This window comes from Rhinopithecus bieti, unplaced genomic scaffold (assembly GCF_001698545.2).
Source record: "Rhinopithecus bieti isolate Rb0 unplaced genomic scaffold, ASM169854v2 scaffold_1251, whole genome shotgun sequence".
In the NCBI taxonomy this organism is placed as follows: domain Eukaryota; kingdom Metazoa; phylum Chordata; class Mammalia; order Primates; family Cercopithecidae; genus Rhinopithecus; species Rhinopithecus bieti.
The window spans coordinates 1134565-1148062 of record NW_016803325.1 but is presented as its reverse complement, the minus strand read 5'-3'; the positions used below and the strand labels follow the sequence as shown (position 1 = coordinate 1148062).

At 40.6% G+C, this 13498-nt stretch overlaps 1 protein-coding gene across 1 annotated transcript in view; it reads right to left on the bottom strand.

Moving 5' to 3' along the window:
- TIMMDC1 (translocase of inner mitochondrial membrane domain containing 1) overlaps window positions 1-9634 on the bottom strand; it is a 25105-nt gene extending 15471 nt beyond the window's left edge. Inside the window, exons 1-4 of the mRNA XM_017875479.1 lie at window positions 9190-9634; window positions 7290-7455; window positions 4585-4673; window positions 4187-4254 (exon numbers count right to left, since the gene is read on the bottom strand). Coding sequence (XP_017730968.1) covers window positions 4187-4254; window positions 4585-4673; window positions 7290-7455; window positions 9190-9383 — 517 coding nt within the window. The 5' untranslated portion in view covers window positions 9384-9634. The remainder of the gene's footprint in view (window positions 1-4186; window positions 4255-4584; window positions 4674-7289; window positions 7456-9189) is intronic.
- Window positions 9635-13498: the final 3864 nt, after the last annotated feature.

Sequence of the window (13498 nt, the reverse complement as noted above, 5' to 3'; positions counted from 1 at the left end):
AAAAAAAAAAAAAAAAAAAAAAAAAAAAAAAAAATTAGTTGCATTGTTATATAATCATCACCAAAATCCAATTTTAAAATGATTCCATCATTACAAAAAGATCCCCCATGCCCCTTTGTAGTTACTCCTGGTTCCCAATCTCACCTCAATCCACTACTGTACTTTCTAACTCTACAGATTTGCTTATTCTGGACATTTCATATGAATAGAATTACACATTATGAAGTCTTACGTGTCTAGCTTCTTTCACTTAATGTTTTTAAGTTTTATTCATGTTGCAGCATGTATCAGTTTTTCATTGATGAAAATATTCAAGTGAATGAACATGTATTTTATTTACCCATTCACTAGTTGATGAACTTATGGGTTGTTTCAGTTTGAGGCTGCCAAGAATAACACCACTATAAAAATTTATACGTAAGTCTGCATGGACATGTTTTCATTTATCTTGGGCAGATTCTAAGACATGGAATTGCTGAATTGCACAGTAAATTATGCTTAACATTTTTTTTTTTTTTTTTTTTTTTTTTTTTTTTTGAGACGGAGTCTCGCTCTATAGCCCAGACTGGAGTGCAGTGGCGCCATCTTGGCTAACTGTAAGCTCCGCCTCTTGGGTTCACGCCATTCTCCTGCCTCAGCCTCCCAGGTAGCTGGATTTAAAGACGTGCACCACCACGCCTAGCTAATTTTCGTATTTTTAGTAGAGACGGGGTTTCACCATGTTGGCCAGACCAGTCTCGAACTCCCAACCTCAAGAGATCTGCCTGCCTTGGCCTCCCAAAGCACTGGGATTACAGGCATGAGCCACTGCACCTGGCCTTCCAATGGTTTTCTGAATTCATTTGGCTTTTCTACATCCAAGATGTTGTGGTTACCCTCCAGAGACAATAAACCTCCCTACCCAAAATTTGAATTAGATATTGAGATGCCAAAGTACCGAGAAGTACTAAGAGGATACCAAAAGGTTTATTACACACAAAATGAGGCTTTCTAGGGAGAGCAAGGCAGGATCCCAAGAACGTCCCAAAATGACTTGAGAACCTGAAGGGTGAATGACTGGCTTGTGGTTTTAGAAGGTGGGGCTAGAGCAAGAGGTCCCTCATGTAGGCCTGAGCTTGAATGGTTGAAACTTCCTGCCGGTGTCAATCAAGGTAGCACTTGGGCTTTCTTATCAGCTTGTCAAGATGTGGGGCAAAAAGCAAAAGGAGACTTCCAATTTCTGGTATGGCATGTGAGAAGTTTAGAATTTAACACTTATTCCTAACAACAAGCAAAAACCTAAACAAATGGAAAAACTGACAACTCCTCTTAGATGTATCAAAGAAGTGAGATCATGGGTAAACTGCTGCCCTCAAAATAGGAGAGACAGACAGATAAATACAGAGAATCGCACCTTATTATAGTAGAAACCCATGAGCAGAAGCCTCCATGGAAACCAGTACCAGAGTAGGAAACCTTGACTATAAATGATAAATCGCTGGAAGCTCAGTATAGAAAAGTCTAAGACATAAAAATTGTAGGGGGCCCAGTCACAGAGGGTCCCCACACTCCAGGAGCTCTACCAGGTTCTCCCAGTAAAGATCTGAGAAAAATCCCCTCAGGCTTCTGGCAAGGGGGAAGAAAAGTAACCATTATGAAATATGCCAGAACATTCTGTTATTCTCACAAAGGCCTGCCCTCAAGATAAAACGGTTTTGCACAGCCCAACCTACTGGGGTTTTGTCAGAGATTAACCAATCTGGGGAATATCCAAATGCAACTGCTCTAGTCTCCCATGTGGGAGAAGGGAAATACCCATTGCAACCCACTGTAGTATCCTGTCCCACCAAAGGAGAGGAAAAAAACTGAAAAGCACTTGTAAAGTTAACATTTCAGAGGCACAGGCTCACTAAAAGACTAAGAACCTAATCACAGGACTATAAAACACTTTCCCTCTCCCACATCTTAATACCAAATTACTAAAGACCTATTTACCACAATTCCTTTTCACCCAGGTACATCATGTCCAGCTATCAAGAAAAAAAATTACAAGGCATCCCAAAAGGCAAAAGCAGTTTGAAGAGACCAAGTAAGACTAACAGAGTAAGCACCAAAACCAGACTCAGATATGGTGGGGATACTGGACTTACCAGATGAGGAGTTTAAAGCAACTATGACTAATATGCTAAGGGCTCTAATGGATAAAGTAGATAGCATGCAAGAACAGATAGGCAATATAAGCAGAGAGATGGAAATTCTAAGAGAGAATCAGAGAAATGCTAGCGATAAAACAATTAAAAACCCACTGTGACAGAACTCGAGAATAGCAGACTGGACACAGCTGAGGAAAGAATCCCTGAGCTTGAAGACGTATCAACAGACACTTTCAAAACCAAAAGACAAAGAGAAAAAAGATGGGAACCTCCCCCACTAAAACCAACCAACCAAACAGATAAAATATCCAAGAACTGTGAAACAATTACAAAAGGTATAAGTGTATTAGAACACCAGAAGGAGAAGAGAAAGCTAAAGAAATCTTTCAAACAATAATTTATCTTAAAGTAAGTCAGGCAACAAACCACAGATCCAGAAAGTTCAGAAAACACCAAGCACAGTAAATGTTCCTCAAAATTATACCAGGGCATATCATTTTCAAACTGCAGAAAATCAAAGATAAAGAAAAAAATAGTGAAGTATATGAACACAGGGGAAAGACACCTAAACAGAACTAAACATAGGAAAATGGCTAGGGAGGACTCTCTAGGGAAGCTGAGGCTGACAAATGATCTAGACTTTGAAAGGTAAGGTTAAGTAGAAGCCGAACAAAATTAATCGTGGTAGTGAGAAAGTGCATTCAAGAAGAGGGACTGATTCTCAAAAAAACAAAACAAAACAAAACAAACTTATGTTCAGAATATGTATGTATTTGTACGTATAAGAATGTACATGAGTTAGTGATTGAGTGTATATGGCAGTTAACTTAATTTACCTTTCTGAAATGAATGCTCATTTTAAAATTATTTTTTAAATCTGACAAGTAAAAATTGTACACATATGGTGTACAACATGTTTTGAAATATGTGTATATTGTGGAATGGCTAAATTAAGCTAATTAACCTACACGTTACTTCACATACCATTTGTTGTGGTGAGAACATTTAAAATCTACTTTTTTTTGAGAGAGAGAGTTTCACTCTTGTTGCTCAGCTTGGAGTGCAATGGTGTGATCTCGGCTCACTGTAACCTCTGCCTCCTGGGTTCAAGTGATTCTCCTGCCTCAGCCTCCCAAGTAGCTGGGATTACAGGCACGTGCCACCACGCCCAGCTAATTTTTGTATTTTTAGTAGAGACGGGGTTTCACCATGTTGGCCAGGCTGCTCTCAAACTCCTGATCTCAGGTGATCCACTTGCCTTGGCCCCCGAAGTGCTGGGATTACAAAATCTACTTTTAAAAGCAATTTTGAAGTATACAATACACTGTTATTAACCACAGTTACCATGTTCTAAATAGATCTCTTGAACTTATTCCTCCTGTCTAAATGAAATTTTGTATCCTTTGACCAACATCTTCCCAACTCCAAATCCAGTCTCTGGTAATCACCATTGTACCTTCTATTTTTAATGCTCATTTAAAAGAAGACATATATACTAGAGGCAGAGAGCTTTAAAATATAATCCAAGTTCTTAGCATAAAAAATTTAGTCCCTTCCTACCATCCTCACCAATCTCATCTCAAGCTACTCTTACCTCACTCACCAGGTTACTATCCTGCTTTTAAGGAAATGTATTGCCTTAGAGCCTTCCCCCTTTATGTTCCCTCTATTTAGGACACCCTTCCTTGCAAGTCTTGTTGCTTCCTATTCTTTGGGTATCAGCTCAAATGTCACTTCCTCAGAAAGGCCTTCTCTGACTACCCTGTCCATATGAGATGCCATTGTTCCACCGAATTGTTACTTTCTATCACAGCAACCTGTTTTATCACATACATATTAGACATTAAAATTCAAAGAAAGGAAGGGCCTTGCTGTTTTGCCCATTGAGTATATCAAGGGTGAAGCACAACACTGTCCATAAATACATTTTGCATGAATGTTGATGAGATGCGATGGGAAGCCAACCAAAGAATTCAGTAGTTCTGATGTATAAGTCCTTACATATTTTCTAAACTATATTTGAGAAGATTGAAAATATAAACAAAATGTCTTACCTCCTGCAATTACAAAATGGCTTAGGGCATCTTTATTTCGGTATACATTCAGACTAGTGCTCACTGTGCTGGGAAAAAGGGAGGAGAAGGAAAACATAAGATTTAAAGCATATCCCATTTACCTTCTTTAGTGTTATTCTCACTGACTTAATAGATTTAGAAAAGCCTACTATATCAACCCCTGGTCCTAGCCTAGGCCCTTCAATGTGTTCCAGACATGGTTGTAAAACCGTAACTGCACCAGTCTTCTACACAGACAAAAGTTCTTGAAAAAAAAAAAGGCATTATGAGTCACTTTCATGTGGGTATTCAGTTTTCATAACCCCACCCGCTCAAAAGACACACTCCTAAAACCGTATCAAGAAAAGTCACTATCTCACAATTCAGAGTGAACTTACTTGAATATAGTCACAAATGCTACAGTTCTCCAACTCCAGCGCCAGCCATAACGAATGAAGCCTCGTGTAGCAGCACGATGTGCAGATTGCTAAAGTTAATTTAAAAACTGTGAGGTTCTAAGACACCATCATATTTTCCCCATTCTAGAACTGTGGTAGAGGAATTTTAGCCATGGATTAGTCACATACACTTAAACAGACAGAAATACTAGAAAATCTCTAGAAATATTATTCTTTAAGTATTGAGGTTCCATGTGTAGCTTTTCCTATCAGGAGATGAAAAATGGTTGAGTATCCCTTATCTGATAATTCAGACCAGAAGTGTTTCGGATTTTTTCAGATTTGGGAATATGCGCATTTAACACTTACTGGTTGAGTATCCCAAATCCAAAAAACCGAAACCTGAAATGCTCCAGTGAGCAATTCCTTTGAATGACATGTCAATGCTCAAAAAGTTTTGAATCTGAGCATTCAGGATTTCAGATTTGTGATGCTCAACCTGTAACGAATTATAAATCTACAGAATAAGAATCCATGAGTCCCTGCTGATAGAAATAAATTATAAATACATAAATAAATATGTAAATAGAGGGGGAAGGGAAAACACTTCCTTAGGGCATAATACTAACAAATAAATGTAGAAAGAATGATAGACTTTAGAAAATGCCCATTTGGCCGCCACAGTCATAACTGTTACAGGCAAGAATCATCATTAAATGCTAAAACTGCCTGGGTATGGCAGCTAATGCCTGTAGTCTCAGCACTTTGGGAGGCAACGAGGGAGGATCACTTGAGCCGACAAGTTTAAGACCAGCCTGGGCAACATAGTGAGATCCTGCCTCTACAAAAAAAATTTAAAAATTAGCTGGGCATTGTGATGTGTGTTTGCAGTCCTAGCTACTCGGAAGGTTGAGGAGGGAGGAAACCTTGAGTCCAGAAGTTTGAGGTTGTGGTGAGCTATGATCCTGCCACTGTGCTCCAGCCTGCACTGAGGCGGCAAGACCCTGCCTCAAAAAATTTCAAAAAAAAAAATAATAATAAATTAAAAAATAAAAATAGGCTGGGCACAGTGGCTCACACCTATAATCCCAACACTTTGGGAGGCCAAGGAGGGTGAACTGCTTGAGCTGAGGAGTTTGAGACCAGCCTGGGCAACATAGCAAAACCCTGTCTCTACAAAAAATACAAAAATTAGCTGGGAGTGGTGGCACATGCCTATAGTCCCAGCTACTTGCGAGGCTGAGGCAGGAGAATCGAGTGAGCCTGGGAAGTGGAGGATGCAACAAGCCAAGATTGTGCCACTGTACTCCAGCCTGGGTAACAGAGTGAGACTGTCTCAAAAAATAAATAAATGAAAAAATATTTTTTTTAAAAAAAATCAAAAAATGCTAAGATAGCATTTATAATTTAGAATCGTTTTTAGATAGTAGAAATATTATAGTTTATAATAGCATTTAAATAGTAGAAATTGGATGTAAAGCAGGATATTTACATAGTCTCAAAGGAACTAACAAGTACTCAAAATACTTATAAATTACAAACAGAAAACATAGTAATTTTACAGTGTATAGTTGGCAGAGGCCATCTTAACCAAGTAAGTAAAGTAAATATCACCAGTATAGGGACAGAGATATCACAGGTTTCTAATTTAATTTCAGTTCTAGGGTATCCCTGTCAAAAAACATAGCCTGAATGCAATCATGAGAAACCATCAAACAAACCCAAATTGAGGGATATTCTACAAAATAAATCACCCATAGTCAAGGCCATGAAAGACAAAGAGAAACTCTTCCAGATTAAATGAGACCAAAGCAGTACCACAGGCAAATTCAACCTGTGATCCAGGGTCAGTTTCCGGACTAGACAAAAAAATTTTTTTAATTTGTTAATAAGAACTCAAGTCTAACTTCTGAAAATACATATTTTTTATTTATTTTAAAATAAATGATACTGTGGGGTAACCAGCAAAATTTACAGGTCTTTAAATAAGGTAACAGTACTATATCAGTGTTAATTTCCTGATCTTGATATTATAATTGTGGTTGTATAAGAGAATTTCCTTGTTTTTAGAAAATACACACTGTTCATCATGTCTAGAACCTACTGTCTAGTAGTTCAGAAAAAAATAGTACATATTATACAGAGGGAGAATGATAAAACAAACATGGTAAAATGTTAACAGTGGAATATCTGGATGAAAGGTATATAGGAAATCTTTGTACTATTTTTGCAACTTTCAAGCCTGCCATAATTTCAAAATAAAAAGTTAAAATTCTCTGAGCTTTAATATTCTCACAGAAGAACTAATGTACAGATCTAATGATGTAACAAATGAGTTAGCACTCTATAAAGTTATAAATGCTAACTATTGCCTTAGTGTAAGCTCATATACGCAGGGAGGCTTTGTGAATGAGGTAAATATGTTACAGTTGAGCCTTGATGATTTAGCAGGGGATTGGAAGAAATATATTTCAGAAAGAAAAGCCACAGTGGTGATGCCAAACATGCCTGTTCTGAAGTAGTCTCTCAAGTCACACGCAGGCACTTTAACCTTAGTACTTCCACTGTTATTAAGTATAGACTTTATTTCTTTACTCTGACACCTTAAAACAACCCTCCATCCCCACAAGCTAATTGAATGATTAAGTGTAAAGTGAATTGCTAAGTCAGTGTGCCCTAAATTTCTTTAGACCACCAGTACATACCAGAGCATCAAACCGGTTATGATAAATTTCTGCCTGGCTCTGCTCAATGTATTGTCGTTTAGCATGAATGAAAGCTGGTATACCCCCATACACCCAGCCGAGGACGCCTGCTGTAGCTGCCATCTTATAGATATCAGCAAGTTCCTTTGAAATTCTCTGCTGTTCACTACAACATCAAAAAGACAATGTTGTTTGGGATTAGTTTATGGACATTGCTCTCCAAAAGAATCTATAATCAGAATTATCCCAAATGCTAACACCACAACATTTTTCATCATAGGTAGAATCCTCAGATGAATTAAACAGTTCAGTTATATTAAAAGGAACGTAAGTCTCAGAAAAAACGAAGCTATGCTGGTTAGAGTTAGGATAGTGGCAACTCCTGAAAAGACAATGACTGGAAAAGGCATAAGGGGAGCTTTTGTTTCCTTCTGAGTGTTGGGTACAGCTATGTTCAGTTTGTGAAAATTCATTCATCAGTCTACTTACATACATTTTTTGAAATGCATTTCCTACTTCAATAAAAGTTTTTTAAAAGGTGCTTTTATTTGATGACTATTACACCCCTAGAAACAGGAAGAATTTGTGAGTTGGATAGAGAGACCAATATTTCCATTTAAATCTTAAGCTAACTTTCAGAAATCACACCAACTTGTGAGATTTTAGGGCAATGTATCAAAGAAAAAAAAAACGTGGACGTTAAGACAAAAAATCTAAATTCTATTTTACTAAATAATTTCATGAAATACTCAGATAGGACTGTATTAATAAAAGCATTGGGCTGGGCACAGTGGCACATGCCTGTAGTCACTGCTACTTAGGAGGCTGAGGCAGGACTTGAGCCCAGTTCTGGACAGCATAGCAACATAGCAAAGATCCTGGCTCTAAAAATAAACAAATAAATAAATGTTTTTTAAGAAACGCACTGAGAAAGTTCACTATGCAGTGGGTGGCACATGCCAATCTAAAATAATAAGGAAAAGCTACTATTTAATTCAGTTTGTTACTCTCAAACGCATAAGAAGCTAGAACTGCTAACGAAGCTTCCAAGATGTCATCCTGAAACTGCTCTAACAAATAGCTGTCTTAAATATTAAGTTACTATCAAATAATTGCCCTTCTAGGCCAGGCGCAGTCCAGCCGGGGTGGCTCACGCCTATAATCCCAGCACTTTGGGAGGCGGAAGCAGGCAGATCACGTGAGGTCAGGAGTTCCAGACCAGCCTGCTGAATGGTGAAATCCCGTCTCTACCAAAAACACAAAAATTAGCTGGACATGGTAGTGGGCAATTGTAATCCCAACTACTCGGGAGGCTGAGGCAGGAGAAACACTTGAACCCCGGAGGTGGAGGGTGCAGTGAGCCAAGATCGCACCACTGCACTCCAGCCTGGGCGACAGAGCACGGCTCAGTCTAAAAAAAAAAAAAAAATACGAGTTTGGGCTGGCGCGGTGGCTCACGCCTGTAATCCCAGCACTTTGGGAGGCCGAGGTAGGAAGATCGCCTAAGTCCAAGAGTTCAAGACCAGCCTGGACAGCATGGTAAGAACCCTGTCTATAAAAAATATATCTTAAAAAAATTAGCCGGACATGGTGGCGCGTGCCTGGAGTCCCAATTAATCGGGAGGCTGAAGTGGGAGGATCACTCGAGTCCCAGAGGCAGAGGTTGCAGTGAGCCGAGATCGCACCAGAGCACTCCAGCCTGGGCGACAGAGCAAGACCCTGTCTGGAAAAAAAAAAAAAAAAAAAAGATACAAGTTTGGGTTACAAATATTAGAACCTCAAATATAATTTAAAAATGAAGCACACCATCCTTGGCGTCCTAAGGCTGACCCAGGCTGCCCACGCTGCAGGACATCGCTTTCGCGTCCCCCTACCCACTTCAGACCCCAGGCACTTTTACTCTTTGCCAAACAGCTTCTGGAGGCGGTCCCATCCAGATTCCGGGTAATAGGGCTCTGGGATGTAGGGAGGCCGCTTCTGACGCTCCGCAAGGGCTTCCGAATCGGCAGTCACAGCTTCGGCAGCAAAGACTCGGGGAAATGGACACAATGCTCTACAGAGAAAGCTCCGCGGTGCTGGTGGCGGCACCTCCATGGCCTTCTCTCGACCTACGGACAAATTAAGCCCTCAGGACTTCAAGTCCTCCCGGACGTGCCGCGGGAGAGCGTAACTGTACGAGGTGAGAATCCGTGCATTTGGCCCAGGATAACCCTCTGCCAGAGGGCTCGACACCAACGCCTTCAGTCCTGGGCCTCGCTTTGGAATCCTTGGAAATACGACAAAGGAAGTCCCGCCCGAGCGGGGCAAAGGCCAGGGGGCCGGGCGACGGCAAAGCCAGAGCCCAAAAGACTTCCGGTTGAGGGCGGGTCGGGCGACTGCTGTGCTGAGTCCACCCCGGAAGTGAGTTGGCTGCCGGTAATGAAGCTCAGCGTGGTCCCGGTAGGCGTTCGTTCCGTGTCTTAGTGGTTCCTGGGTCATGCAAACAGCGTCTGCGGCTAGTTACATTCAGCTTGAGGTGGTCATAGGTTGAAGTAATTTAGCGTAATTAAAATGCCAGGAATTAGCTGGGCATTGTGGCGGGCGCCTGTAATCCTAGCTACTTGGGAGGCTGAGGCAGGAGAATCGCTTGAACCCAGGAGGCGGAGGTTGCAGTGAGCCGAGATCACACCACTGCACTCCAGCCTGGTCAACAAGAGCGAAAATCCGTCTCAAAAAAAAAAGCCAGGAATCCCGTTCAGTGAGGAAGAAAGTGCAATATTCAGTGCAAGTGGAATAGGGAAAGAGGGAAAGGCGAATTTGTGCAGGTAAAGGGGATGGGTCTTGGTGCCAGTTACACCAAGATTTCGAGAACACTTTTTTGAAGAATCAGCTTTTTGGCAGGTCTTCATAAGGTGGATTTCACTCCCTTTAGTTCATATGTCTACTGCTTCTCAAAAGGCAGGAGAATTTCTGGAATTTCTGTGTTTGTATAATTTGCCGTCACTACAACCTCTGCTAACACATGCTTCGAAGTATAGTTTTCATTAAAATGAATGCATTTAAAATATTCTCAGTATTCGTGTAATTTCATTCAATCCTTGTTAACAAGCATACTCCCGTATTCATTTTTTTTCTTTTTTTTTTTCCCCCGTATTCATTTTACTAATCCCTTCACCTCCTTTATTCCTTTCTAGTTGTAAATCAAAATTGCCACACTGTAGTAGAATACAGTAAACAGACTTCTGGAATTTGATAGCTGGAAATTCTATACACAAGTCTCCGAGAAGCGGCTGACTAGAGTGACCAGCTGAATTAGTGACAGCGCTACAAAGACTACTCTGGGATATGAGATTTGATTCAGCACTCATCGTGGCACTTATGACACTGCATCATAATTTCCTATTTGTTAATCTGTCTCAATAAACTATCCTTGAGGTCACAGACCACATATATTGATCTCTGTATCTCCAGGACCTAGAATTGTAGTAGATGCTCAGTAAATATTTGTTGAATGAATAATTCAGATTCCCTGACTTCTGGCTCTGGGTTGCTGCTTATCTCACGTTAGGTAGAAGTGGGCACCAAGATAAGTTAGCAAAGCTTGAAAGCCCAAGAAAATGGCTGTACAGTCTGTTTCTAACCCATATGTAGAAAAAGCTAAATGCATAAGATGACCACAGAATTATTCTGGGATGTAGGAGGATTTGAAATGGGTAGGGTTTGGGTGGGTGTTGGAAAGATACTGACGAAATCATTTGTGTACAACTCAAGTGCCCCAGGATTCACTAGCCTATAGATGAGGTCATATTAACAGGCAAATTTTAAACTCCATAACTTGTTTCTCCTTTGGGTAACTGAAGACTCATTTGTAAGGTTTCTTTTGCCACTTAATACTTCAAAAAAGTCCCCAGTCCTTTGGCTACTGCTCACACTGTTGCTGCTCTTCCATCTGAGTCCTCCCACATTTCCTACTTCCCCAATCCCTTACTTCTTTTAGAATGAAGGAAATGCTCACCCTCCTCTGTAGTCTGCTTATTTTATTTTTGATACAGTCTTAACTCTTCTCACCCAGGCTGGAGGGCAGTGGCACAATCTCAGCTCACAGCAATCTCTGCCTCCTAAATTCAAGCGATTCTTGTGCCTCAGCCTCCTGAGTAGCTGGGATTACAGGCATGTGCCACCATGCCTGCCTAATTTTTGTATTTTTAGTAAAGATAGTGTTTCACCACGTTGGCCAGTCTAGTCTCAAACTCCTGGCCCCAAGTGATCTGCCTGCTTCAGCTGCCCAAAGTGCTGGGATTACGGTGTGAGCCGCCATGCCCAACCCTGTAGTCTGTAGTCTGCTCTTTTTGAAGGTTCTCAGATCAACACAGTCTAAGCCAGAGGTGTCCAATCTTTTGGCTTCCCTGGGCCACATTGGAAGAAGAAGAATTGTCTTGGCCTACATATAACACTAACTCTAGTTGATGAGCTAAAAATAATAATAATTTAAAAAGTCCATGCATAAATCTCATGTTTTAAGAACATTTACAGATTTGTGTTGGGGCACATTCAAAGCTTTCCTGAGCCACATGCAGCTTGTGAGCCATGGGTCGGACAAGCTTGGTCTAAGCCAAAAGGTGTTATGGGGTTTACTGGACCACTGTTTCACATATGGCTTTCTTGTCCCCAGACATGTGTTTGACAGCAGAGTAACTGCATCAGGGAAGGATTTCCGTGCAATCACCATACTGCCTGGAATACCATTCTTCCACCATCAGCCCTTGTTGCTGAATTCTGTTTATAGAACCTAATAGTTTCTTCCCTCACAGTGAATTTTTTTCCCAGGGGTCAGCAGGTTCCCTTCCCTGCCAGTTTCACCAAGTACTGCCCTTGCTACATATTTTACATTTTGTTACATTATGTATGATATAAAACTTCTCCATATGTAGAGAGATAATGAAATTTGAGAACTCCAAGGACCATTTCATTTACTTATCCTTCATGGTATAAATTAATTTTTACCTCCACAAAGTTTCCCATCTGCTCCAGTTGGAAGTTTATTCTTCCTCTAAACTCCAGATCCACATTGTCTTCATGAATAATCAGCACTCCTGTTGCCTTAATCACCTTCCACGTATATATGATGCCTCTCATATTGTTTATCATCTCAACAGCACAGCCCCTTGAGGTTTGGGAGCCTCATGTAAACTTACCTTGTCTCTGTGCATAGTAGATGCTCAAGAAGTATCTGGTAAGTATTAAATGAGTGACTTGTAAATATAACTCTCTGCTCCATCCACAACACCTTACCTCTGGATGCAGTAAGATTATCCCAAGAGAGGGCATGTTTAGATGCATGTAAAGATAGACTTTTGTGTATCTGTGTGTTTTTTTTTTTTTTTTTTTTGAAACAGGGTCTCATTCCCATTGCCCAGGTGGGAGTGCAGTGGCGTGATTATGGCTCACTGCAGCCTCAACATTCCAAGCTCCAGCTATCCTCCTGCCTTTTTTTTTTTTTTTTTTTTTGTAGAGCTGAGGTCTCACCATGTTGCCCAGGCTGGTCTTGAACTCCTGGGCTCAAGTGATCTTGAGCCTTGGCATCCCAAAGAGCTAGGATTACAGGTGTGAACCACTGTGTCTGGCCTATTTGTGCTCTTGTTTGTAGTCAGTCTAGGGGTTAAGTGTAGGGAACTCTTGGAGGGGACCCAAATGAGTCAATTAAGTTTTTTGCCCTTGGGAATTTTGGGCTGAGACAGAGTCCAATAGGCAAGGGAACTGCATTATGGTAGCACCCTGGAAACAGTCAAAATTCTTGCTGAGATTCCTGGAGGTGCCCTTGCTTCTATCCTTCTAACCACTATGAAACCTTTTAGATTCCAGGAGATGCCCTCGTATTCTTCTAGTAAGTTACTTTGCTTAAACTAGCAAGAGGCAGTTTCTGTTCCTGACCACTAGGAAAATCTGACCTGATATAGTAGAATAAGGTGGGTCACTGACAGCACATAGATAACACTCCCGAAATAAATAAATAAAAGCATTATTTGTGTTATCCAAGTATCCCACTTCATTCAAATAAACTATTCTTTCCTTGAAGAAAAGCATGGCCATTAGCTCTCTGAAAAGGAAAGGGTAAGTTTGGGACTGAACTAGTAACAACAACAAATAAAACCTTCAAAAGTTGTGGGGAAACAAATTATTTTCAAAACAAACCATTTACATAGTTATACCATCCTCATATCATCTACACT